A 27,089-nucleotide genomic window follows, 5' to 3' on the forward strand; every position below is an offset into this window, starting at 1 on the left:
GTAGGGGGGCCCTCTGCTCAAACTGCAATCAAGGCATCAGCCAGGCTGCCTTGTTATCAGAGGCTGGATTAGAGAAAGAGCCACTTCCAGGCTGCCTCTGGTTGTTGGCAGAATTTGTCTCCCTGTGGCTGTAAAACTCAAGGTGACTTGCTTCTTCCAGGTCAGCAGGAGAGTCTCTGACCTCTACATCCTTTTTTAAGGGGCTCACCTGATTAGGTGCGGCCCACCTAGGTTCATCTCCACTTTGATTAACTTAAGGTCAATCATTAAGGGTTTTAATTACATCAGAAAATTCCTATCATCTTTTCCATAAATTGTAACCTAATCAGAGGTGGTGCCCCATACTTTTGTTAAATTCTATTGATTAGAAGCAAGTTACAGGTCCTGCATACTCAAGGGAGATAATTATATAAGGGCATGGGCACTGGGGTTCATCTTAGAATTCTGCCTATCACATAGGTGTAATGTGATATCTTATTGTTGTTTTTTAAATTGTGGTAAAATATACATAACATAAAACTTACCATCTTAACCACTTTTAAGTTCAGTGATAGTAAGTACATTCACACTGCTGTGCAGCCACAACCACCATCCATCTCCAGAACTTCTTCATCTTGCAAAACTGAAACTCTGTACCCATTAAACACTAACTTCCCATTTCTCCCTCCCTTCATCCCTGGTAACCACCATTCTACTTTTTAATCTTATTTTATGAACTGGATTATTTTATGTCTCATAGTATTTATGTTTCTGTGACTGGTTTATTTCATTTAGCATAATGTCCTCAAGGCTCATCAATGTTATAGCGTGTGTCAAAATGTCCTTCCTTTTTAAGGCTGAATAATATTTCATTGTATGTATCTACCACATTTTGTATACCATTCATCAGTCAGTGGACACTTGGGTTTCATCCATTTTTTGGCTGTTGTGAATAGTGCTGCTAAGAACACGGGAATACAAATATATCTTTGAGATCCTGCTTTCAATTCTTTGGGGGTATATACCCAAAAGAGGAATTCCTGAGCCAGGTGATAATTCTATTCTTAGATTTTTGAGGAACTGATATATAGTTTTTCTAGTGGCTGCACCATTTTACATTCCCAACAGTGCACAAGGGTTCCAGTTTCTCCAATCCTCAACCAACACATTATTTTCTGTTGTTGTTGTTGTTTTTACAGTAGCCATCCTAATGGGTGTGAGTTGGTACCTTACGGTGGTTTTTCTCATTTCCTTACTTAGTAGTGATGTTGAGCACCTTTTCATGTGCTTATTGGCCATTTGTATGTCTTCTTTGGAGAAAAGTCTGTTCAAGTATCTTATTATAATCTGCATTTCTCTACTAATGATTTTGCCCATCTTTTCATGTATTTCTTCCAAAAATTGCCTGCTCATAACCTTTGTCCATTTATTTTTCTTGTTAATTTGTAGGAGTTCCTTGTATATTGAGGCTCTACTAATCTTGTAAATTTTAGACTATACATGTACCTTCCTTCATTTTGTGATGTGTCATTTGGAACAAATAGCTTTAATGTTGACATAATAAAGCGGACCCCCCCCCCCGCCATTTTTTTTTTTTTTTTTTGCATGATGAATTGTGCTTTGATAGTTTGTCTAAGAAATCTTTTACTCCCTCTAGGTCTCAAAGATGATCCCCTCCATGTTATTTTCTACCAATGTTAAAATTTAACCGTTCAGACTGACTTTTTTTTCTATTATTAATCCTTGCCTGAGGATATTTTTTTCCATTGAGTTTTAGAGAGAGTGGGAGGGAGGGAACGGGAGAAAGAGAAACATTGAGGTGAGACACATTGATTGGTTATCTCCTTCACGTGCCCGGACCTGAGCCAGGATCATTCCCAGGTACATGCCCTTGACCGGGAATCGAACCCACTCACAACCCTTTGGCCCGTAGGCCGACGCTCTACCACTGAACCACACCAGCCAGGGCCACCTTGACTTTTTAATCCACCTTCTCAGCACTCATCTTGTATGGGATTACATTGTGGCTTTTTTCTATAAAGCCAGAGTTTCCCCAGTAAGAACAACTCTTTCCCCACTGATTTGTGATGTATTTTTTTATTGTACCTAAACTCCCCTATAGCCAGGATCCATCTCTGAACTCTCCATACTGACCCAGTGGGTTGTCCATTCTTCCACTAACACCATACTGGGGGTTTTAAAACAATGTCATTGTATGTCTGAATCTCTGGGTGGGAGGGGAAAGTTTCCTGTAGGCCTTTCTCCCTCCTTACACATTTCAAAGTAAGTTCATGTAGCTGGAACTTTTATTAGGATTACAGTGAAGTTATAGATAAATTTAGGGAGAATTGACATCATATATTAGGCCACCTCTCCTTGATAGCAGATCCAGGTCTGAAAAGTGATGCTTCTTTTGAAATGTCTAATTGCAGCAAACAAAAATTACTCACATTTCTTCCAAAGAAGCAACATAACAGAGGCAGAACTCTACTAGATGACAGACGGGTCTCTGCCATCCCAATCTGTCCAACTGTCATGTCTGAAGCATCTGTCTTCAGATAACTTCTCAGCATCAAATCTCCCTACTAGCCACTGCAAAACCCCATTGCCTCTATACATGAAGTTCCTAGAGCAAAGAGGTATTGGGTAAATTCAAGTCTGTACTCTTAGGAGGCAATTTATGACTTCAAAATAAAGGTGTTTTTGTTTTGGAGCTTCAGAATCCCAGGGTTTAGTTGTGGGCAGTGTATTCTGATCCAAAGAAAGACAAGAGGAGGGAAAAACGGATACTGCAAGTGCTAAAAGGACATTGCAAACGTGGGTGGATATGGATATACAGCCTGGGTAGATAGACACAAAGTGGAACAAAAAAAGGGAAATATGGCTACACCCTGGAGAGGAAGGGTGGAGGCAGTCACATCAGGGTGGTGTGTTAGAGAAGAGGGAGGAATGAGAACCGCCTTGGACTCTCAGGCCCAGCCAGGCTCCGCTGTGGCTTTGTTCACGCAGTGGGATTCTCTGGCATCTAAAGTGCGCTCATTACATAGGTGCTGGGTGGGAACAGATCAGTCATCCCCTTTCCTAGTCCTCACGGCTTGCTGGTCCCCTGCGGGTGCTGGGAAAGGCGGGAAGATGCAAGCGCTCGTTCGCCCGAGCTTCAGGCTGAGGTAGGAGTCAGTATTAATCAAATAACCACCGGAATAAAGACACCCTGGTCATAGGACCAGCTGCAACCCGGGCAGCTCGTGACTGCAGCTTGTCCCTGACTATGATCTGGAGTTCTAATCAACAAAGGAAATGACACCGGCTAGGCTTGATTTGTTTTCACGACCCAAAACTTGTTTCTGGTGATCTGTCTTTTATAAGTGTCCCCAACTCAGAATTTTGCTAGAACCTAAACTCCAGCTTGGCGGCGTGTGTACCTGGAAACTCTTTCATTAGAACCTGGCTGTTCTTGCCCACCCTGGGGAGCCAGGGGCCTTGCGGGTGTCTCCGGGGCCCAGCGTGGGGAGCCGGGGGCCCCGCGGATGTCTCTGGGGCCCAGCGTGGGGAGCCGGGGGCCTCGCGGACGTCTCTGGGGCCCAGCGTGGGGAGCCGGGGGCCTCGCGGATGTCTCTGGGGCCCAGCGTGGGGCCCCGGGGGCCTCGTGGACGTCTCCGGGGCCCAGCACGCAGGCAGGCGCTCAGCGACACGCCAGGGGCCCACAGTCAGCCCCGCCCATCCCGCCCTGGGCGCTGGTCACGTGGCCAAGCAGCACGCTGAGGGGGCGGGGCGTCGGGCCCAGCGCGCCTTCCCATTGGCTCTCAGAGCTGCCTCCCAGAAGGCGTGCAGAGCCTCCAGTCCACGACCTCGGCCTCCTGCGAGGTTGCGGCTTTGGCGGGAGTTGGTCGCCGGTGTGAGGTAAGACCCTTGGAGTGGCTGCTGGGCCGGGTAGGACCGGGCCTGGGATCGTCCAGGGCCGTGTCCGCTTCAGGAGCCACCTGGGCGCCCTTGGGGGCGGGGGAGGGGCAGGGGGAGGAGCGGAGGCCCTGAGGGCCTGCTGAGCCGTGAGTCCTTCCCGCCGCCATGGTGTGAGGGCCACACTGGCGACACCGCTGCGCTGGGCCTGGCCTATGGTCACCCTCGACAAGTGTGTGTGTGTGTGTGTGTGTGTGTGTGTGTGTGAGAGAGAGAGAGAGAGAGAGAGAGAGAGCGAGCCGCTCGCGCCCTCTCCTCAGCCTCAGGCTGAGCAGGGAGCACGCGCCGTGCGCCTGGCGAGGGTCAGGTTCTGAGGGCCAGGGCTGGGCCTAAGGGTGAAGAGGTCCGTTCAGGCCGCGCTTCTTGGTAGGGAGCAGAGCGGGATGTCACCCTCTGATGGAAGGCTTCAAACTTAGGTGTGGTGGCCGGTCCTGCTGCCGCCGGCCGGAGGCCTGTGCGCTGCCTGCCACAGAGGCCAGGCCAGGGCTCAGGGCTGTTTTCTTCACCGCAGCAGCTGGAAACCATGCATTTTAACCTAACAAGCTCCAGTTTCATCATCATGTTTCAGAATATTGTGTGGTGGCAAGGAGGTGTGTGGCCTGCATTTGGCCCTCAGGATGGCAGCTTGCCGCCTGGGGAGGGGTGTCCAGGTAGGAGCTGCAGACGGACACAGACCCCCATTGGGGGCTCAGGTGCCAGGTGGGAGGGTATCTCCCAGAACCGACCTCTAGATTGTGTGCGCCAAGTAGTTGCCGCAGTTGGCAAGTGGGGGTTACCCTGGCCCTGACATTTCTTCTTTCTGGCCCCTTTAGGGTGAGCACGGATCTAGTGGGTTTAGATTCTGAGTGAGGTGGCCTGGGGCCGGGGGAAGGCACCCTCCTTGCAAAGCAAGCAGAGTTCCCCAGATTGCAGTCCTCGCTTGGGAGCTCCCTGTGCCAAGTGTCTGTGCATGGGGCTGTGCGAACCTTTTCAAAGTAGGAAGTGCATTTGGGATGAGTCTGCCCGAGCTCCTGCACTGCAGGAATCGTGACCCTGGTACCACTTGGCTTCCTGGTTTTAAATAGTGCTAATTGGGATCGGGGGAGACGCAGAGGAAATTATGGCCAGTCATTGCGCACTTCCTGGGTCCCTCACCTGTGCAGGGCAGACTGCTAGGCAGAGATGAGGCCGCTGCCGCCCTGGCCACAGGACACTTGCAGACCATGAGAGGAAGTGAAACCTCAGCTCTGGAGGAGGCGCCCAGCCCAGCAAGGAGGAGAGGAAAACCCTAGAGCAGGGGTGGGGAACCTTTTTCTGCCAAGGGCCACTTGGATATGTGTAACATCATTCGTGGGCCATACAAAATTATCAGCTTAAAAATTAGCCCGCTGTAGTTGGTCAGACATTTCATTAACTCACCCCTAATGCCTTGGCAAGGCCAGACCACACGATTTCACCGGCCGGACATTCCCCACCCCTGTCCTACAGGGCGATCCGGAAGCATGGTGGACTTAGAGCCATGGACAGAATTTGGTGGGAAGGGAGAAGGCACATCTGCATGGGCATGTGCAGCGTGTGGTGGGGCAGGGATAGCATGAGTAACTGGCCCAGCCTACCCATCTGGGACACGGTAGAGGGGTTTTTAGGGCCTGATTTCGGGGCCAGGAGGGATTCCGTGCTGCTTTATGGAATAGGTATTTGTTAGTTCAGGGGAGTATTATGGGAAGGAGGGCTGAGGAGCAACCCAGTGGGATCGTCTACTTAGAGTGCTATATGGGAGGATGGGTTTCAGAAAAATGTCTTGTTTCCAATAAGAAGAGCATTCCTTGGAAACGGTTCTGTGTGGTATTTCTCCGTGTTCTGACTCCCCAGCTATCCCCACCTAGTACCTGGCCCACATTCCGGTGATGGTTGAGTAGGTGAAGTGCCATCTTCTGGTGTGGAGGAGAAGAGCGCTGAGCAGGACCCGGTGGTCTTGCCGCCATGGTCCTGTTCCTCTTTGGCCGTCTCATAACTCCTTCCTGCCAACCCAGCCTTGTTCTTTCCCTCTGCACAGAAGGGTCTGACTCTCCAGTGCAGCCCTCATCTGTGCTGGGATATGGCAGGCTGGGTGCTGATGGTAAGACAACTGGCCTCCGTTATGTTAACCCTCAGGTTGCCCCTGATCTGGACACTGAGACCTTTTGAGGACAGCTGGCTCCGTGGTGGGTCCAGTGGAGTAAAGGGCATGGCTTTGGTCTAAGTCAGCTTCCAGCCCAGTTTCTCACCACTGCTGGCCTGGGTGTTGTCTCTCTATCCAGGGATGGGAATTTGGTGGTCGCCTCAGGACTTCCAGGTTGTGGCTCAGACTCCAGTACCCACTCTGTCCTTCCATCTCTCCCCAGGTCAGTTTGCTGTGGTGAGAGGAAGAGAGGCAGAAGTGGCTGGTTCTCAGATCTTACAGCCCCCCCAACCCCCCATGGACACCATGTTGGGAACCAAACTCGGAGCTCAGCAGAGCAGTAGCCAGAATGGCCAGGAGGTATGGCCCCTTCCATTCCCAGAACACCTTCTGCCCTCCCCCTCCCCTCCTGTACGCCTCACTCTTAGAGCCTCCCTCCTTCTGCCAAGGACTTTGAGTCTTTTCACCCCTCCCTGTGGCCACTTTCCAGACTAGCCCGTGGACCTCAGGCTTGGGGATGAAGCTGGAGGCTGTCACCCCATTCCTCGGGAAATATCGCCCCTTTGTGGGTCGCTGCTGCCAGACCTGCACCCCCAAGAGCTGGGTGAGTAGTGTAGGGCTGGGCCCCAGCCTGGAGAGCTGGAGGTAGCTTGGTTGTGGTTCCAGGTTTGGCCCTCCCTGCCCATGCCTTTGTTGTTGTCTTAGAGGGGAATGGAAGCACTGGTACTGGTTGTGTGGTTGGCCTGGGGCTGGCTCGCAGCCCTGGGAGAGTTGGGTGGGCAAGTGCCGAGGCACCTGAGAGGATAGGGTGTGGTCAGAGAGCTAGGATCTGACCATGCCTGCACAGTCCTGTTGTTCAGTTTGGGGGACCTGCCCACTTAGAGTCACCCAGCACTCAGCACAGGCTTGAAGTCCTCGTGTGCTGGTGCTTATGGAACCCACAGTTCTGGTGGAGATCCAGGCTACATGAATGTTCTCTGCGGTAGACGAGAGACCTTCTCAGAGGCTTGAATATGCCGCTCTGCAGGGGGGCGGTGCTGTAGAGAACGCAGCCCTCCGCTTTGACCGCAGAACCCTTTTCCTGAGTGAGCATCAGGATCTTTTGGGAAATGCTGTACTACAGTCCTGTTTCCTGGTAGACACGATAGTCCATCAGGCAGAGACTGCAGAAGGCGGAGCAGGGGCTTTCCTTTGCCGGTTTGCGAAGGCCCCCCAAAGACATGCATCCCTGCCCCTCTTGGGCAGGAGTCCCTCTTCCACAGAAGCATAATGGATCTGGGCTTCTGCAATGTGATCCTGGTAAAGGAGGAGAACACCAGGTAGGCAAAGCCAGGGGTGGGCAGGGCCCTGAGGTGTGGGACTGCTAGGCCCCTGCTTGTGGTGTCATCTTCTTCATCCAATGGGAAAGAAGGGCCCCTACCCTTTGCTCCATACCCACAGGCAGGAAAGGCAGGGAACTGCGGAAACACCTGTGGTTCCTTCTGTTAGTATTTATGGACTGCCCACTATGTGTCAGGCCCTGAACCTGTACCCCACTCAGTGGGGAGTGGGTGGGAATGGGGCACAGATGGGCAGGTGCTTCCTCATCCTGCTCTGTGATAAGCCAAACTCAGGTGTTCCCTGGCCATGGGACTGGGTGTGATTCCTCCCTGATGGACTACCCTCTGTGGGCCCTAGTGGGAGGTAAGCTCTCTGAAAGATCTTCCCCTTGCTTCCGGGGCTGTGTTCAGGTTTCGGGGCTGGCTGGTTCGGAGGCTCTGCTATTTCTTGTGGTCCCTGGAGCAGCACATACCCCGCTGCTGGGATGCCTCACAGAAAGTCATGGAAAGCACTGGGTGAGGAGCAGGGACTGGGGTCGGGCTGCCACTCCTGGGATCCTTGAAGGGATGACACCTCTAGGCAGGGGTGGTTGGGAGGGCTGGCTTCGAGAGTGTTAGCTTTGCCTAGGTCTGAAGCTATGCCCTGGGCTGAGGAAAGTGACCTGAGGGACCTTAGCCATGCCCCAGCCTGACACCACTCCCTTCACACCATAGGGTACAGGATGTCATCTTAGGGAGGGCTCCAGGGGGAGCTGGGGAAGGCCAGCTGCCCAGCCCTGCGAAGAAGGAGGTACAGCGCATCCTGGGTCACATCCAGGCCCCGCCGCGCCCCTTCCTGCTCAGGTAACTGTGCTGAGGGACATTCAGTCCCTAGGCTAGGCCTCTGCCCTTTTGGAGAGTGAGTGTTGACGGGGCTTGGGGAAGGACTGGACTCCCCCACTGGGGAGCCAGATGGTGTGTTTACCAGAGGGCCTGAGGGAGCCCTGATCTGGACTCTGGCCTTTTGAGGACAGCTGGCTCCGTGGTGGGACCAGTTGGATATGGGATGGGCCTTGGGTCTGAGCCAGCCCCCAGCTTCCAGCCCAGTTTCTCACCACTGCTGGCCTGGGTGTTGACTGTCCTGGGTTGGGAATTTTGGGGTCATCCAGGAGCCTCTGGTTGTGGCCCAGATTCCAGTACCCACTTCCAGCTTTTCACCTCTTCCCAGGTCACGTTCCTGTTGCAAAAGGGAGACAGGCAATGGTGACTGGTTCCCCCATCTTATAAGCCCCCATACTCTCTCCTGAATTCATCCTGCTGTCATCACCTGCTCCCTCTCACATTTATTTGCACAGTCTGGGCTCCTTTTAGATACAGTGTTGTTCCAGGGGGAATGAAGGGATTCACATGTCAGAGCGAACAGATACATATGGCTGCAAGAACAGGATAAGTGCTGGGACTCAGAGAACCTGGAGGGCAGTAAGCGACCGTAAGCCAGGCATGAAAGGGGGGTAAAGAGCCAGCCTTGGAGGAAGGGGTGCAAGGATGGGAGGAACAATCCCACTAGAGCAGCAGTTCTCAACCTGTGGGTCTCGACCCCATTGGGGGTCAAACGACCCTTTCACAGGGGTCGCCTAAGACCATTGGAAAACACATATATAATTACATATTGTTTTTGTGATTAATCACTATGCTTTAATTATGTTCAATTTGTAACAATGAAATTGGGGGTCACCACAAATGAGGAACTGTATTAAAGGGTCGTGGCATTAGGAAGGTTGAGAACCACTGCACTAGAGGGAAGAGCATGAGCTATGGCCACAGAAAAAGGCCAGGATTGCTCATGAAGCTGTGGTAGCTGGAAGCTGGCAGTGAGCTGTTGAAGATGAAATCAGAGGTAGAAGGGACCAGATACACAGGGCCATACAGGAAGTTTGTATTTGATTTCTAAGTGCAGTGACAACTAATGGAAAGTAGGGAATGACAAGATTAATTGAGATCAAGAGTAGAGATCAGAAGACTGTCTGGGAAGCTGTTTTGTTAGTCCAGGTGAGACATGGTGATGGCTTGGATAGGAGATGATAGTAAAGGTTGGAGAAATGGACTGAGAGACCAATCTGAAACTAACAGGACTCACTGATGGATTGGAGGTCAGGGTGGGACAGTGAGGGAAAGGAGAGAACTCATGGGAGAGCCATTTTCTGGTCAAGCACCTGGTGGTGTGGATGGAGGGTGCAGGTTTGGGAGGAGTGAGTTTGGCTCACAAAGGATGTTTGGATACAGAGTTTCAGACACCTGGCATGCTGGTGGAGGCATTTGTTTATGTGAGTCTGGAGCTCAGAAGAGGGCTGAGACCAGGAATGAGACGTCCAGTCCCCTGACCTGGCCACCTTTATACTATCCAGACTGTCTTTGCCGGTTTGCGAAGGTCCCCCATTCGCAAGTGTGTGTCAGACTCAGCTGTCCCGCAAGTGTGTGTCAGACTCAGCTTCAATTCCAGGGCTCCTCATGAGGATAGCGCCCCTGTGAAGGAGTCACTGGGCACAATCACTTCTGTTTGAACCCAGGTACCTGCCTTCTCTGTACTGAGCAGCCAAACATTGATAGAGAGGACACACTGTGGCTTTGCTTCCCTCTGAGTGCAGTTCTGCAAGGGGCACAGGCTCCGATCCAGACTGTCTTTCTCAGCCTGACCCGCTGTCAGTTGATGCTCCATCTTGTGCCATCAGATGAGGACATGATGCTTGTCCACCACATCTTCAGGCTAGCTGCACCTATGCTCCCGCCCTCATTTTAAGCCAGTCCCCTTCAACTGTCCCTTTTCCTTCTCATATCACAAACTCCTCCCTTTTTATTTCACCTTTCCCAGCAGTTTGCAAAGAGCCGGCCAGGCTATGCCTGGAGTGAGTCTTAGTCCTCTAATCTCCTTTGGGGTAAACTGGGACAGGGAGATGCTCTGAAGCTGATGTGAAGCAGCTGCACCCTGAGGTCTTCCTGGGGGTGTGTCAGCATCTCACAGGCATGGGCTGTGGTGTCAGGCCCACCTGCCAGTCCAGTACCTCTTAGCTTTCTCTACTACTCAGCAGTTTCTGTAATCTCTCTGAGCCTCACTTTCTTCTTCTGTAAAGTGGGGACAGTATTGGAGGCCCTCTGAGATGCTGAGGGGCCCTGCGTCATGGGCAGTGTGTGCCACACCTCAGACTGGGCCTCGCTGCTCTCCAGGCTGTTCAGCTGGGTGGTTCTGCGGTTCCTGAACTGCCTCTTCCTGAACGTGCAGCTCCACAAGGGCCACATGAAGATGGTCCACAAGGCCGCCCAGACGGTAAGCCCTCCCCACAATGGGATGGGATGGGATGGGATGGGATGGGGTGGGGTGGGGTGGGGTGGGGTGGGGTGGGATGGCAGGAGCAGAGCTAGGCCGAGCCCTTAGTCAGGACCAGCCTTACTGCCTGATGGGAAAACGCCATTGCTTTTTGATGGCCATCTCTTCTTGTCTCAAGCTCTGCTCCCAGGGGGCTTCCTCTAATGTCTTTTCATCGTGGTCTTAACAATCATTACATCAGTGCGTTACCTTAAAAGTTGTCGACAGAACTCCTCTCCTTTTGGGAAATGTGCTCCAAGGAAGAACTACCCAGCTGAACCCTTTGTCACTCTGTGGCTGGTTTCAGCTCCCTGCATCATCAGGGTGGAAGCGGGTTGACACTTCCCTCTGGCTCTCCCCAAGCAGGGCTCGCCGCTCGTCCTCCTTTCTACCCACAAGTCACTCCTGGATGGGCTCCTGCTGCCCTTTGTCCTGCTTTCCCAGGGCTTGGGCGTGGTCCGTGTGGCTTGGGACCCATGTGCCTGCTCCCCCATCCTCAGGTAAAAGCTTTGTGCCCCCAGACATGCATGGGGATGTGGGGATGTGGATGGGGGGTGCTGGCAGCAGCTACCCCCAGGCCCTCTTCCTGGCCTCTTTGCTCCCAGCCTTCTACCAGTTCAGCCTGTGGGCTCAGATGGTCAGCTATGGTTTCTGCGGCCATGCCTGGCTTCAGTGTGTTTAGACAGGACCCAGGCTGTCCTGGGTGGGCTGAGGCTCTTTCTAGCCTCCTGCTTGGTCCCATCTCCTGAGCCCCTTCTCTCATCAGGCTTTGTCTGCCCTGTGCCCCACAGAGCTCTGCTGAGGAAGCTTGGGGCGCTTTTCCTGCCCCCAGAGGCCAACCTCTCCCTGGACAGCTCCGAAGGGGTTCTTGCAAGGGCTGTGGTCCAAGCGGTGAGTGCCCCCAGTGGTTTTGTTTGGGGCCCAGGCCAGGGTATCAGTGCCTGTTGCTGCTCTGGCCTTAACACCTACCTCTGCTACCACCTCCCCACCCCTTCCAGGTTGTGGAGCAGCTTCTGGTCAGTGGGCAGCCCCTGCTCATCTTCCTGGAAGAGCTCCCTGGGACCCAGGGGCCTTGGCTGTCAGCCCTGGGCCAGGCCTGGCTGGGACTGGTGGTGCAGGCGGTCCAGATGGGTGTTGTCCAAGATGCTATGCTGGTGCCGGTGGCCATCACCTATGACCTGGTTCCAGATGCATGTGATACACACCATGTGAGACCCTCCTGTCACTTGGGACTCCAAGTGGACACCGACTCCAGAGAGAAGGCACAATGTATTATGTCCTATGGCTGAGTGCCCCTCAGGGTTAGGGTCAGGGAGGTGCAAAGGAATTCTCCCCCTACAGTCATCATCCTGTGGCGCCTGCCCGGCTGATACAGAAATCCTCTATTTCATCCTCAAAGACCCCACTAGGGAGGGATTTCTCGTTTCATGGATGCGAACATGAGCTTGGGGAGGTCATGGTCATGTACCAGTTTGCAAGATAAAGTTGAGCAGAGAGCATTGCTCCAGGTGAGCCAGCTCCCTTAGCCCCTTCCTTCCTGCAGGCCACAGCCCCACGGGGGCTGTGGACAGGAGCTCTGGCTGTCCTACAAAGCCTGCGAGGCTGGTGCTGTGGCCCCCAGGTCTGTGCCCGTGTGCACCTGGCCCAGCCTTTCTCCCTGCAGGTATGATGTCTGTTGGGCAAAATTGGGAGGATCTGTGGTCTGTCGTGGGGCTTCTGGCAGCTTGGCCCTCAGAGCCACTGCAGGGATAGTCTCGCCTACCTCCGTGGGCTGTGTGCAGGTGTCCTGGTGGGCAGGTAGGCCACCTGAGAGTCTTGTTATGGGCAGGAATACACCATCAATTCTAGAAGCTGCTGGGGCAGCAGGCAGACCATGGAGCAGCTGCTGCAGCCCATTGTGCTGGGCCAAAGGTAGGGTAGCGGCAGGGAAGGGTGTGGATCTTGGGTGCCCAGCAAGCAGTCCTTCAACACATACCCATAGACATTACCAGCTCCAGCCTCCTCTCATCAGATATTCTGGGTCATCTAGAACAGAGCCCGACACCCCTCCTTACCTCTGATCTCAGTGTGGGAAATGGCAGGGGCCGGAAAGGGCTGGGGAGCCATCCCTGCCCTGGGGCTGGGCTGGGGAAACACCCTTTTTTGAGAAAGCTCTGGGCTTCCCCAAGATTGTCTTTAGGTTGGCTCCCCTCATCCTGTGATCTGTCTCTATCCCAGTACTGTCGTCCCAGACACTGAGAAGGAGCAGGAGTGGACCCCAATAACCGGGCCCCTTCTGGCCCTCAAGGAAGAAGACCAGCTCCTGGTCAGGAGGCTGAGCCGTCACATCCTGAATGGTGAGGGGAACTAGGTCTGGGCATTTGGGGAGGGTCCTGAGCTGTTCCTTCTCTCTGGGTTAGCAGGTTTTAGGGGCCCTCCATTCCAAGTGGGTTTCTGTACCTGACCCTCCCTCATGTGTGGCCCACCTGGGATATGTGAGGAGTGAGGCGACCAGGGAGAACATGAGGGAGCCCCTAGTGAGTGCACACAGATGGCTGCCTGAGCTGCAGAGTATGGGTTGTGCAGAGGGCCGGTGCCTGGATCCAAGGTCAACCTGGCCCTGTCTCAAGTTCACCGCTTCACCTCTCTGATCTGCACTGTAAAAGGGTGACTGACTGGAACAATGCACGTGAGGGACTTAACACAGTGCCTGGCACAGAGGGACTCTTAACAAATGGTCATTACTACTGTCTTCTTTGGTGCCCCTCTGTGGCAGACTGTGGGTTGGTGGGTAGGCCTATAAGGCAGGGAAGGTCCCTGGGCTCCGTGCCTGTCTCCGTAGACATTTGGTAAATGCCAGTTCTCCACTGGGAAGGTGGTTCCCAAGCACCCGGCAGGGAGGGTGGCCACAACTCCTTGGGGTAGAGTTGTAGGGGAGGCAGGCTGCTGCCAAGGAGGCAGGGGAGCACTGTTCTTAGCCCAAACATTGGGTGATGGAACCGGCTGCTGGACCTAGGCCCCTGACCAGCATCCCCCAATCCCGGCTACAGCCAGCGTGGCAAGCTCTGCAGTGATGAGCACAGCCATTATGGCGACGCTGCTGCTGTTTAAGCACCAGAAGGTAGGCAGTGTGACGGGGGAAGGTGGGGGGTGGCTGGGGAAGGGATGTGACCCTGCTGCTCAGCCCTGGTGCTGCCCACCAGGGTGTGTACCTGTCGCAGCTCCTGGGGGAGTTCTCCTGGCTGACAGAGGAAACGCTGCTGCGTGGCTTTGACGTGGGCTTCTCCGGTCAGCTGCGGTGCCTGGTGCGGCACACTCTGAGCCTGCTGCGGGCACACGTGGCTCTACTGCGCATCCACCAGGGGGACTTGCTGGTGGTCACTCGGCCCGGCCCAGGCCTCATGCACTTGGCACGTCTGAGCGCCCAGCTTCTGCCTGCCTTCCTGAGCGAGGCCCTGGGTGGTGAGTCCTGAGGGCTCAGGGATGGGTGGGGTGTCAGATTAGGGGATGGCTTCCTCCTCATGCCTGGCCCCCTCTCTAGCCTGTGCAGTTCGGGCACTGCTGGCAAGCAAGGTGCCACCAGAGGGGCCCTGGGAGCTGCAGGGCATCGAGCTGCTGAGCCAGAACGAGCTGTACCGCCAGGTCCTGCTGCTGTTGCATTTGCTGCCACAGGACATGCTGCTGCTGCAGGTCAGGCCTCCCACCGACCCACTTGGGCCTGGCACCCCTTCAGTTATAGGAGGGGCTGTGCCTGCCCCTCCCCTGCCCTTAAGCCCTGCCTGGCTCTCCTGAAGCTACGTGGACGCCTTTCTCCCCAGCCTTGCCAGTCTTCCTACTGCTACTGTCAGGAGGTGCTGGACCGTCTCATCCAGTGTGGGCTTCTGGTTGCTGAGGAGGTAGGCAGGGCCGCTGAAGACAGAGCCCTGCCTCTGCCATTCTGTGCCTTGGGACTTGGTGGACCATCCCAGCCCTGGGCCCATGTAGCTATCATGACAGGGCTGCACAATTGTACCACTGAGGGTCTCTGCACTACTCCTCCTGCCCCCACAGGGCTGTGGACCTTGAGGGTGGGCGCCTATTTCCTCTTACCCTGCAAATTGGCTCAGCAGGTCTTGTGTGGCCCCAAGAGGCCTCTTGAGGTCCCTAGGTCTGCTTTTACTGGTTTTCCTCCATGTGCCTGGTCTGCCATGTATCTGATCTGGGGACTCAGGGTTGAATCTTGGCCAGCCTGACAGAGACCAATGGCTTCTCCGGCTCCCAGACCCCAGGCTCCCGGCAGGCTTGTGACACAGGGCGACAGCGTTTGAGGGCCAAGCTGCTGTGGAAACAGAGTGGGGACTTTACTGATAGTGACAGTGACAGCGACGACTTCGAGGAGGCTGAGGGCCGGTACTTCAGGGTGCGTTGGGAGAACCCACCGGGGAAGGAGGCAGGGGAGACAGTGGGAGCTGCCCTGACCTGGTCTGTCCCCCTCCAGCTCAGTCAGCAGTCTCGGTGCCCCGACTTCTTCCTCTTCCTGTGCCGCCTGCTTAACCCGCTGCTCAAGGCCTTCGCACAGGCTGCCACCTTTCTCCACCAGGGCCAGCTGCCTGACACGGGTGAGGCCCGAACTCTCCTGGCCATCCTTAGGGAGGGGCTGAGAGCTTAGGCTGTGCCTGTGCCAGGCCTGAGTCTCCTCTGCCCCACAGAGTCGGGCTACGTGGAGCAGCTGTTCCAGTTCTTGCAGGCCACTGCCCAGGAGGATGGGTTCTTCGGTGAGTCCCAAGCCGCCAGGTGGCACCCAGGAGGCAGGGGCTTGCTGGTGGTTGCTGCCCTCTACTGGGCAGTGACAGCCCCACTCCAAGAAGGAGGGCTAGAGTAGAAAGGCCTTTAGGTGCAGTCTGAGCCCTGCCCTGGGTGGTTCCTTCTTTTGACAAAAGAGAAGCCTATGCCAGTAGCTCTCTGTACCCACTAGAGCTCAACTTCTTTCTTTCACCAGAGTGTGCGGATCCAAGTCTCGCCATCAAAGCTGTCTGGACCTTCAGAGACTTGGGGGTGAGCGGAGCCATCCTCACCCTCCTCCTATGCCCCCTGCCTCCATCTTGATAGAGCTGCTCAGGGAAGCCCATCTATGCCCACCCTGGGTCTTCCCCAGTGTCTCCCAAGAACAGGTGTGACAGCAGTTGGAGATGGGATGGTTTCCTTGTCCTTGGTCTCCTAAACCACCACTTTATTCTACTCCCAGGTGGGGTACTGGGGACGGTGTAAGAGTGTTCAAACCCTATGGCCTAAGGGGCCAGAGGTCTCACTGCAGGTTTCCCCATGGTGAGTGCTCACAGTCCTTTTCCATGGCACAGGTGCTGCAGCAGAGGCCCAGCCCTGCAGGCCCCATGCTCCACCTGTCCCCTACATTTGCCAGACAGGACAATCAGGAGAAGCTGGAACAGTTCATCCAGCAATTCATTTGTGGCTAGAACTGTGGGTTAAGCCTGTGCTGAGACTTCTCAGCTCCAGAACACACCAAGCCCTGGAGCCAGAGGCTGCCCATAAAATCATTGAGGTTTGATTGTCTCACTGCCTCTTGCTTTCTCCGTCCTTGGGTGTGATAAACGAGAGGCCTGGACTGGACAAGTCCTCTTCCCAAGCCCAGCAGTGTGATTTGAGGTACATAGTGTTTGCTCTCCTTCCCCACCCTGTGGCAATGTCCTATCTTGATCCGTGAAACAAACCGTAAAAGACAGGCAGAAGCCAAGCTACTGACTTAGTCTGAGAAGTTTATTGAAGAGGGAGGCTCCCCCCACCCATAACACACCTAGATGAGGAGCCTTGAGGGGGCAAGCACTGGGCCTTGCCCTATACAGTGAGCATGGATGCCCGCCTCTTAAGTCCAGGACCTGCAGCAGGAGCCGTCACACCACCTTGTTGATGATGACACCCAGTTCTTCAATCTCACACTGGACTTCATCGCCCTTCTGCAATGGAGTGGTCGCCAGGTTGTCAGTCCTTAGTCTGACACATACAAATCTACACATACATACACAGGCTTGGGTTTCTCAAGCCTGAGCCACACCTGTCAGCCTCTGGGTCCTTCTCCCTTTCCTCCTTTTAGCCAACCTACCTTGAGAAAGACAGGAGGTTTCCTGAATACACCAACACCTGGGGGGGTACCCGTCAGGATGATGTCCCCGGGGTAAAGGGTGACGAACCTGGGCAGGCAAAAGGGCCAGGTGAGACCAGGGGCTGAGGGGCCACAGCCAGGGATGGAGGGCTCGGCTCAGCTGTGGTGGGGTAGGGCTTCACCTCACTTACTGGGAGACCCAGGCTATCAGCTCTTCTGTCTTAAACACCATCTGATTGGTGTTGCTGCTCTGGACCACCTCCCCATTCACCCGGCAGCAGATCTTTAAGTTGTGTGGATCTGAAATGCATAAAACACCACCTTGGGCCTCTTCCTGCTCTTCCTCAACCCTACCTGGATGTGTCCCAGACCCTCCAGGGTGAGGGAAAAAATAGCAATTTTGCCTTAAAAAATGGACGTCTATCCACAGCAAAGGCTGACAATAATAAAATAGACTCGGCACCTGTAATGCAAAAAGGAAACTGCAGAAGCAGGGCAGTGAGCCTCCCGCACCTGACTGGCAGGTGGTGGCTCACCAGTAAGTGTCTGGGCTCACCACATTTTTATCTTAACTTTTGTTTCACACATTTACAAACACACCCTCTTAGAGCAGCCAGAACACAATAACTTCACTGTTGACGGCTAAACCCCCCAGACACACACCCCAACCCAAATGGCCATGCTCTGCCCTCTGCACCATGGCCTTTCTTCCTGGCACCTGGTGCCCTTGCTACTGGTAGCCAGTGTTGCCCTGGCCACAGTGGCTGGGCAAGGTCCTGTTGGTCCTGTCTCCCTGACAGGAAAATGCATGGGCTTTGTGACAGCCATTCTCTGTGATGCTCAAGGGCCAGCCTTGCTTCCTTCCAATCTAAAGACTCCCAGATGGTGGCAGCTAGAGAGCCTGACCACCATGAGAGGAACACTGTTGCCTGTAATTCGCTTGATGAATGCAGATTCACCACCTCTGTGGCTGTGGTCCTCTAGAGGGTGAGGGGATGTGGAAGAAGGCCCACTGAGCCCAGGTTGAGACTTGCTCTGTAAGGAATCAGTGAAAGGCAGCTGCGGAGGGGGCTCCCCATTGAACTGTCCCCACACTCCCATTTCCTGAGCGTTGCTATTTCTTTGCGGACATATCCGAGCAGAGCAAGATGCGTCATCATGGGTGCTGTCCGAGACCTACCTGCTACACTGTCCTTGGTCACCAAAGCAGGACCCAGGGGACAGAAGGTGTCAAAGGTTTTCCCCAGCAGCCACTGCCTTCCATTGCGTCTCATTTGCCAGTCACGAGCACTTACGTCATGTGCCACAGTGAAGCCAGCCACATAAGCCATGGCATCTGTGGCCTATGGGGGCAGGGGATTTGGCCACATTAGAGGTTAGATAACAGTGACACCAGCCCCCATAACAAAGCCTTTATCCCAGGCTAGTAGCCAGAGCTCACCAAGTGTTAGGCCAGGAATAAGGCAAGTGCCCAAGCCGACCACTTCCTAAGGCCAGGGATAGTGGGTACCACCCTCTCAACCTCACCTTGATGTGCTTGCCTTTCTTCCCAATGACCACGGCCAGCTCCACTTCCCAGTCCACCTCCTGCAGTGGGAAAGGAGCAGTAAACTGCCTGGCCCTGGGCCTCTCCCAGTGCTGAGGAACTGCATGCATGTCTTGGGGCCTGGGCCCCCACCAGTGGGGTCAGCTGCTGGCCCACAGTCATAAAACGAACCAGAGGGGCAGGGGGCGTGACTTGTACACCCATAAACCTTGGGTAAGGGCAGGCAGCACCACTGATGCAGGTACAGTTCCCATGGTGACTAGAGGAGCAACACTAGACTGGGGACTGAATTTAAAAGTCATTCTTGCCCAGCCGGCATGGCTCAGTGGTTGAGCGTCAACCTATGAACCAGGAGGTCACGGTTTGATTCCTGGTCACACCGTATTCCTGGGTTGTGGGCTCGATCCCCAGCGGGGGGCATGCAGGAAGCAGCCAATCAATGATTATCTCTCATTAATGTTTCTATCTCTTTCCCTCTCCCTTCTCTGCTATATATATATATATAAAATCACTCTTAATACTTCCAAAAAAGGATGGATACCAAGTAATAATAGCTAATCTTACTGTGTGCCAGGAGCCATTCTAGTGCTTTAATGCATTAACTCATTTAAATGATAAAAAGATCAACATGCCAAAATAAAGGTGGGCAAAAGGCTTGAATAAACAATTCCCAAAAATACACAGGCCACAGAAAATGAAAACATAATCAGCCTTTCCCATTTTAGCAAAGTGCTACAAAAAAAGAAACAATCTAGTTTTTTAAACTGGCTGCTCTTTGGAATGGTCCAGAGCTACTATGAGTACACCTGACACTGACTTTGATCTCTAGCATTGCACCCCACTAGAAAGAACCAGGTTCCCTGGAGAAATGGCTAATTCCAGGTCTAATATACTAATGAGCCTGTGCTAGACAGAAAGCAAGTAAGTGCTCAAAAAGTGATGGGGCTGAAGGCCAACCTGAACCCCCCACTGGCTAAACAGATCATTTGCATGTAAAAACTGTAAATGATGGATTACAACATGTTGGATAAAAATCAAATTCATGATACTAAAGGAATGGAGTAAAAAAAAAGGAGGCATCTCTTGTTCACAGAATGCCAACTAATAAAGAATAGGAGACATGGTGAGAAATCACATTTTTCTAACCCCCAGGGCAATAGAATAAGGTAAGGATGACCAGGGAATCCTTAGATGAATCAGTGGGGCAATAAGATAGTCCCATGGTCTCAAACAACTACAGATTGCTTAGTATCAGACCAGAGAAATGCACCTTCACAATGGAGAGGTCTAATGAACAGCCAGTAAACCAAGTGATCAAACTTTAAGCACCTGACAGGAGTCTCCCAGTGGGACGCAATGTGAGGATACAACATCTGTGCTATAGACTGCATGTTTGTGCCCCTCCAAATTCATGTCTTAAAACCTACCCCTCACTCAATGTGATGGTACTTGGAGGTGGGGTCTTTGGAAGGTGATTGTCATGAGGGCAGAGCCCCCATGAGTAGGATTATGCCTTTATAAAAGAGACCCCAGAGAGCTCCCTGTCCCTTTTTACCATGTGAGGACACAGGGAAAGACATCTTCTAGGAACCAGGAAGTGGCTTTCCCAGACATAAATTTATCAGTGACTTGATCTTGCACTTCCAGCCCCCAGAACTGTGAAAAAGAAATGTCTGTTGTTTATAAGCCACCCAGTATATTTTGTTATCGTAGCCCGAATGGACTGAGACACTTTGTAGAACTCTTGACAAAAATGTTTAACCTAGATCTGATCATGAAGACACAATCAGACAAGTCCAGACCATGGGACATGCTGAGACAACTTGTGTCACGACAGATAAAAAACGGGCTCGGCCAGGGTGGCTCAGTGGTTGAGCATCCACCTATGAACCAAGAAATCCCAGTTTGATGCCTGGGTTGCAGGCTCGATCCCCAGTGGAGGGTGTGCAGGAGGCAGCTGCTCAATGATTCTCATCATTGATGTTCCTATCTCTCCCTCTCCCCTCCTCTCTGAAATCAATAAAAACTTTTTTTTTTTTTTAAAAAAGGGAAAGAAAATGACAGTAGGCTGTTGGTCAGAGACAGAGGTCAGCAAAGTACGGCCTGTGGGTGAATCCAGGTTGCTGCCTGTTTCTGTAGATAAAGCTTTCCTGGAACACAGCCATGTTCATTCATTTATGTATCAGCCATGACTGTGTTCACACTGCAGTGGCAAAGTTGAGCTGTTGCAACAGACACTACTGGCATTCAAACTCTAATATTTACTAACAGGCCCTTTGAGAAAAAGTCCATGGATTCCTGTGGATCTGTAGATTACAGGTCACAAAGAGACATAACCAAATGCAATGTGTGACCTCGTTTGATCCTGGGTCAGCAAACAACAAAACAGTACCCAAACTGAAAGTCACCTCCCAGTTGGACTTTGTATCAGAGGTTATTTATGATAATATTCTTGGTTGTGATAAAGGTATTATGGTCATGTAGGACATTGTCCTTATTCTTAGAAGGTGCATGCTGAATTTTATAAGTCCCTACGATGAAAGTATATTACTTTTGTAATCCAAATAGAAATAACGGAAAGTTCTCTTCTATTAACTTTTTTCCTGAGGCCAGGCTTATAACTGTATAACCCCCTGTAGTTTCTGTTTAATGCACTGCAGGTGGCTCCTGTAAGCTGGGTGCTGCGCCTCTGTGATGGGCCCCAGTGACTTGAGAGGGCCATGGGGAGGCACCGACCTGGCTCTCAGGAGGGAGGATGACCTCATCGTAGGGCCCCACGATGGAGCTGGCAAACTTGCTGAAGATGATGGGCTCCTTGGGCACAGGCACGTTCTGTTCCTTGCAGTGGTCCACGTAATTCATGCCCACACACACCACCTTGTCTGGCCGTGTGACGGGAGCCAGGAAGGTCACCTCTGACCGTGGTAAGACTGGCAATTGGGCAGCCAGGGCTCTGCAGAGACCAGAGCAGGAGAGAGGGGCTGGATGGAGCAGCCGGCAGTCCTGGGCACGCTGGGGAGATCCCACAGCAGCTGCAAGTTTTGCTGTTTATATTTTTTAGATCTATCAACCATCAGAGTCAGTGTGAAAATCAAGGCCAGTATTGTTCTTTGACATCAGAGCACGGTTTAATATTTATCCAATGTGGGTTTCCTTTCCCCCATCAGGCAATACACGTCCATGTAAAGGAATTCAGAAGGTGCAGATGGGAGTAACTGGGAAGGCCTTTCTTCTACCCTTTCTCCTAGTCACCCTGCTGTAGCCTTGGAAAGAGACAGCTCTTCACAGCTACTCTATTCTTCTCCTCCTGTCATTTTATACATTTTATACAAATGATAGCACACTATATACACCTTACTAAAAATATAGATATATTTTAAATATCTCGCCGTAACAGTGCACTATAGAGACACACTCAATTCCCTGTTGACAGATACGGAAGTAGGTTCCAATCTTGGGAGAACATGAAGTTTGGGAAACATATTCTTACCAACACTGTATACTGTCAAACATTTGTATTTTTGCCAGTTTAATAGGTAAAACGATATCTCAAAGTGGTCTTTACTGTTCATCAATACCTTTAGACCAAATGCCACAGGGCTCCTCCACTTCTGGGAAGTCACCATCTAATCTAGCCCAAACCCAAGAATCATCTTTAAGAAAACCTCCATGCAATTCTCTTTCCCCCAAGCAGCCAAGAGTCCAATCACTCCTCCAACTTTTCAAGATGCTATTTAGGACTCCTGGTCCCACACCCCTCAGGCAAGCAGCAACTTCACCCCCAGGGAAGTTGTGATGAAGTGGAGTTTGTGGTTTTTGGATAATCACCCTCCCTGGGACTTAGTTTCCCCCACTGTGCACTGAGGCTGCTGTCATGTAACATTTCTAAGAATCTTTACTAAGAACAGGTGAGAAAAGAAAGCTGAGGCTTCCCTGCTTCCTTGCAAAAGAGCTCCCTGCTGGTTCTGTTTCCCAGGGCAACCACCACAGGGTGATGCTGCCTGCTGATTTACCTTCTCGCCACTGAGAGAGTGGACTCTCCCTGCTCCAGGAACTCTACCATGGTCTTGGGCAGTGTGGGGTCAAAGGCATTGAGGTTGATGACCCCTCCGCCATTCCCTGACTCCAGGCCCAGGTGAGGTCCGGTCAGGTGGGGTGCCTGGAACTGCACCAGTCTCATGTCTCTGGAGGGTTGAAAGGGCCAGCGCTGAGCCTGCAGCAGCGCCGTGAGCAACCTTCTTCTAGCAGGGAACAGCATCCGTCTATGGAGAAAACAGTGGATCACAGGGTACAGAGGGAGTGGGAGCCATCATCAGGATCCCCATGTTTGAGTTCCAGCCCAAGTTCCTGGCACACATGGAAGTGGTCTGGATTTATAAGTTATTTCACCCTCTATGCTTCATAAGGTGGTTTTTTGCTCAATTCAATACACATAATGAAACCTTTCTAGAGGAGCAACTACTTCATGTCAGGCCCTAAGCTGGGTGCCAGGGAATCCAGCGTTCCTTCAACCAGCGCTTTCTGAAAGCACACACTGTACCAGCACCACTAAGGCAAACATATAGATGAGACATACTCAGCCCTGCCATTCTTCTCACAAGGAAAACTGATGTTAACAACTGATAAGATTCAGCAATGGGACTCCTGCTGTGACAATCAAGGGTCCTGCAAGGGTGACCAAGGCAGTGTGACGCAGGGGTTTTGTGACCGTGGATAATCAGCCCTCCACGGCCTCAGTTCGCCCCTTTATTAACTGAAGCTGCTGTCACGTAAGATTTCTAAGGCTCTTCAGTAAGACAGGTGAGAAAGGAAAGCTGAGGCTACCCTGCTCCCTTGCAAAGAGCTCCCTGCTGGTTTGGTTTCCCAGGGTAGGGCTTGGTCTAGTTTCTTGAGGAAGTGATGCTGAGCTGCGCTGGGCTAAGATGAGCAGGACTAGGAATTAGGTAAGAGTGGGGCCCACCACAGGCAAATGATCCCTGGAAAAATGGCTTCACACCTGCCATAAGCAGTTCTTTAAATGACAATCTGATCGTTACCCTACTACGTAAAATGCTTCCACTGCTCCCATCACCAAGCCATAACCCCCTGCTCCAGCCTTCCAGGGGCAGCCCCCACCCGCCTCTCCAGACAGTAAATGCTTAGTTTTTCCTGCTGGAGCTCAGGCTGCCTGAGGGAAAAGGCTGCAGACAAAGGGCAGGGCCTAGGCCTGACGGGCATCACCAGGCTGTCTCCTGCCTGGCACGCAGGGGCTCTCCGCTGTTCTCTGCTGAGTGAACAAACGCCTGAGCAGGGGCTGACTTTCCACTACTTGGGAAAGCTTGGTGAGTGTCAACCTCAGGAGCCATGGCTGTGCCTCCCTCTTCAAATCACCTGGAAGGTACCAAAGGGCTCAGACCCTGCTTCAAGTTCCAGTTCACTCAAAGAGAAATCCCTTTTGTTTGTTTCTAACCTGTCTGACCTCCAAACAGTCCCTCCCCTACCTGGCTCCTTGCTTTTAAATTCAGTCCTTTATGCTCAGGCATCTGGCGGTTAGTCCCAGACTCCTGGTCCTCCTCTCATGATTCAATCGGCCTTGTTCAGTTAGAGACACGTTGGACGCAGGTAACTACTGATCTAACTACTGTGCTGGCCAATGAGTTTGACCAGAAAAATGGGACTTCAAGCCCAACCATGCCACCGATAAAGGTTGGTCTAGCGACTCTAGCCAAAGTGGGTGCGCTCGGACACTGCACCCGCTAAAATATATACAACAGTAATCACTCCCACTGAATGCCAGGTCTCATTTAAGTGCTTTATCCACAATGTCTGATTTATTTTGATAATTGTGAAAGGTAGGTATTGTTAGTCCATTTAACTAAGAGTTAGGTTAGAGAGGTTAATGGATTTTCAATCCATGTCCAGGTGACACTGAAGTTCTTGGTTCAGAAACCAGGCGATGTGCCAGCAACATACTCTAGCTTTAGCCCACCCCGCCTAGGGCACTTCAGCCCAGAAGACTGTGGTGAGAAGCAGGGTCCTCCAAGAGAGCCTCATGCCCAGGCACTCTGCCTGCTCTCAGCCACGCTCGGGGAACCTGGTCACCTGCCCGCTGCCGCCCCAGGGGTAAGGCTGGTTGCTCACCTGCTCTCCCCCAGCCCACACTGACTGACTGTGCCCTCCCACGTGAACCGCACATGCAGGTTCTCACTCGTCCTACCACAATCCCCTCGGGCAGTGCGCCCCGATTTACAGGAAGGGGCACTGAGGCCTCAAGAGGAGCCGTCACCTACCAAGGTGTCCGTCAGAACGTGGCCCCGGCGCATCAGCTGTTCCCTCCGCCCCAAAGCCCGAGCTCGATCCAACCCTGACAAAGGATGCCCCGACGTGAGGAGGAAACAGCACCCAAGTGTGTGCCTGGGACAGCGTCCCACCGTCAGTCCCCACGCCCTGCGCCCGGGCCGTCCCTCCGTTTCCCTACGTGCTCAGCGGAAGTCCCCTGCATTCAGTGGGCGCCCACGAGCCCGGTGGTGTGGTCCGAGTGGCGGGCCGAGGATGCCCCCACGCCGGCCCGAACCCGACCTACCTGGCTGCGGCGGCGGTCGGGAGCGCGCCCCGCGCTATCGGACCAGGCTCGCGGGGTGGGGTCTGGAGTTGGCGCGCGCCAAGGGACTTGTGTCAAGTCGCCAGACTAGGACCCGCAGGGGGACCTCAGCTGCAGCGCGTCCTCGGCTTCTCGAATTAGACGTGGGCAGAGGCGGCGCTCCTGGTGACGTCCAGAACGACGGCCAGCAGCAGGGCGCTGCGTCCTGTCCCGGAAGTCACGTGCGGAGGGCGGGCCCACGCTGGAGGGGCGGGTCCAACGCTGGGGGCGGGCCCACGCTGGAGGGGCGTGTCCAACGCTGGGGGCGGGCCCAACGCTGGGGGGCGGGCTCACGCTGGAGGGCGGGTCCAACGCTGGGTGCGGGCCCACGCTGAAGGGGCGGGCCCAACGCTGGGGGCGGGCCCACGATTGAGGGGCGGGCCCAACGCTGGGGGCGGGCCCAACGCTGGGGGGCGGGCCCACTCTGGAGCCTTCGGGCCTCTGGTGGTACCTGCGCGAGCCCGCAGGACGGCGCCCTTCCCTCTCAGCGACCTGAGTGGGTGCTTCCTGACGTTTTGTGCCCTGGGCCTGAGCGCCGCGCTCCCCTCCCCCGTTTCGGGTCCCTGCCTCTGAGCAGGGCACCATTTCCATCGTTGGGCAAATGCGGTAGAAGAAACCAAATTATAGCGCGCTGTTGACAAAGGCAAACCTCTGGCTTATTGAGGAGAGGAGGGATGATGGCACCCATTTTACATAGGGGGCACCTGAGGCTGGAAGTGCTTTGCGCAAGCGGACACAGGCAGTGGGGAGGAGAACCACCTTTTGACGCCAGGTCCAGCCTTTTACACCCATCTGAGCAGCCCTGTCTCACAGGCACTGTGTTGGGCTCAGGACAGGGTAGTGGGAGGCAAAATCTCCAGCTCAGAGGACAGGCATTCTCCCGAAGAGGTGGTTTAATTAGCAGGCTCTCCAGGCCTCTGGCAAACGAGGACCCGTAAAGGGGCTCTGGGCAAGAGGTCCAAGATTTAATCAAGGGCCACATACTCAAGGGCTTCGGTTGTCCCCGGAAGGCGTTTGGAGCCTTACCTAGCACACAGGAGGCCACTGGGAGGTCCTCACAGGGGATGCCACTGGTCCTCCTCCAAGGAAAGGGGTCTGAATGGGGGCGCGGATGAGTGGTGGCTGGTGTGCAACAGAGATGATGAGCATTCAGAGATGTTCAGGAGGTAGAACTGACCGTCCTTAGTGATGACAGGAGTTGGGAGTGAGGGGAAGGAGGGGCCAGGCTGCCTCCTCGGTCTCTGGCCTGTGATGGCAGTGCTAGTCATGCAAACAAGTTCTGGAGAGACAGCAGCTCTGGGGAGAGGACGGTGAGCTGGGTGTTGGATGGGTTGTATTTACTGTGCCTGGGGGACATTCGAGTGGGTACTGCAGAGGGGGCAGTTGCAGCTTGGGGCTCTAGTCTGGCTTCAGGATAGAAAGAGGTCAGCATAGAGATAGAAATGAAGACTGTGGGAGTGAGTGTGAACAGGGGGAATGTCCTAGAGAGCCTGGCATAAACCCTAGTCAGGAGACACACCCTGTAAGGGTGGGCAGCACCAGAGGAGCAATCAGAAGAACTGCAGGGAACAGGGAGACAGGGGAGCACATAACAGGCAGTCAGGGAGCCACTCCTTCCAAATGGCAAGGAGAGGAGGACTTCTGCTTCTGGCCAAGATGGAGTAAGAGGGACAGATTTACCCTGCATGAAACAAGGAACTCAGACAAAATATGCAAAACAATGGTTTTCAAGAAATTGGACATCAAGTAACGAAGAACAGTGATATCAGACAGGAAACAAATGAGACCCTGTGGTCGCCCCTGCTTAATGCTTTGAGAGAGTTTCCGGGCTGTGGCAGAAGGAGGGTGGACCAAAGTGGAGCCTGCATACGCCATGAGTTGCAGAAATGGAGCTGAGGCCCGGTAAGACCCAGGAGGCTGGAGTTTGCAGGACAAAGTACTGGAGAGGGCATTCTGTAGAGGTTCCCCCTCAAGCGTCCAGCAGAGTCCTGAGCGGGGCATGTCTGTGAGGCAACTACCTGAGAGCAGGGAAAGAATCATCAAGAGGAATCAGAGGGAACGGTGTCAAGGGAATGGCACAAGGCCAGGAACAGCGCCTCTTCCCACTAGATTG

General features: G+C 53.5%; 2 protein-coding genes and 1 long non-coding RNA gene across 6 annotated transcripts in view; 1 reads left to right on the top strand and 2 right to left on the bottom strand.

Annotated features, from left to right (window-relative positions):
• The window catches only part of LOC111828324, a 4,768-nt gene extending 3,644 nt beyond the window's left edge, over nucleotides 1-1,124 (bottom strand). Inside the window, exon 1 of the long non-coding RNA XR_002832160.1 lies at nucleotides 525-1,124. This is a non-coding gene — a long non-coding RNA (uncharacterized LOC111828324). The remainder of the gene's footprint in view (nucleotides 1-524) is intronic.
• A 5,198-nt stretch (nucleotides 1,125-6,322) lies between these two features.
• On the top strand, nucleotides 6,323-16,320 carry GPAT2 (glycerol-3-phosphate acyltransferase 2, mitochondrial). The gene is made up of 21 exons (XM_006100861.3): nucleotides 6,323-6,436; nucleotides 6,567-6,680; nucleotides 7,322-7,395; nucleotides 7,807-7,911; nucleotides 8,110-8,238; nucleotides 10,597-10,696; nucleotides 11,102-11,235; nucleotides 11,527-11,626; nucleotides 11,734-11,943; nucleotides 12,279-12,398; nucleotides 12,564-12,646; nucleotides 12,953-13,071; nucleotides 13,765-13,835; nucleotides 13,918-14,176; nucleotides 14,256-14,404; nucleotides 14,533-14,610; nucleotides 14,976-15,113; nucleotides 15,192-15,312; nucleotides 15,403-15,468; nucleotides 15,693-15,748; nucleotides 16,051-16,320. Exons 1-21 carry the CDS (start codon nucleotides 6,374-6,376, stop codon nucleotides 16,165-16,167), a joined length of 2,406 nt encoding a protein of 801 aa, XP_006100923.3. The 5' UTR covers nucleotides 6,323-6,373; the 3' UTR covers nucleotides 16,168-16,320.
• Nucleotides 16,321-16,450: 130 nt separating this feature from the next.
• On the bottom strand, nucleotides 16,451-25,153 carry LOC102433395 (fumarylacetoacetate hydrolase domain-containing protein 2A). Of its 4 annotated transcripts, XM_014466254.2 has the most exons (9): nucleotides 24,920-25,153; nucleotides 24,627-24,700; nucleotides 22,371-22,619; nucleotides 21,094-21,310; nucleotides 18,339-18,398; nucleotides 17,992-18,154; nucleotides 17,003-17,111; nucleotides 16,812-16,899; nucleotides 16,451-16,665 (listed from the first exon to the last, which is right to left on the bottom strand). In XM_014466254.2, the coding sequence occupies exons 3-9, from the start codon at nucleotides 22,613-22,615 to the stop codon at nucleotides 16,603-16,605; spliced, it is 945 nt and encodes a 314-aa protein (XP_014321740.1). In that variant the 5' UTR covers nucleotides 22,616-22,619; nucleotides 24,627-24,700; nucleotides 24,920-25,153; the 3' UTR covers nucleotides 16,451-16,602. The 4 variants fall into 4 exon arrangements, with proteins under 4 accessions (XP_014321740.1, XP_006100914.1, XP_023620185.1 ...); XM_006100852.3 differs by lacking the exon at nucleotides 24,627-24,700; XM_023764417.1 differs by lacking the exon at nucleotides 24,627-24,700 and having other exon boundaries at nucleotides 16,451-16,702.
• Nucleotides 25,154-27,089: the final 1,936 nt, after the last annotated feature.

The sequence above is a fragment of the Myotis lucifugus genome, unplaced genomic scaffold (genome assembly GCF_000147115.1).
Source record: "Myotis lucifugus unplaced genomic scaffold, Myoluc2.0 scaffold_331, whole genome shotgun sequence".
Lineage (NCBI taxonomy): Eukaryota > Metazoa > Chordata > Mammalia > Chiroptera > Vespertilionidae > Myotis > Myotis lucifugus.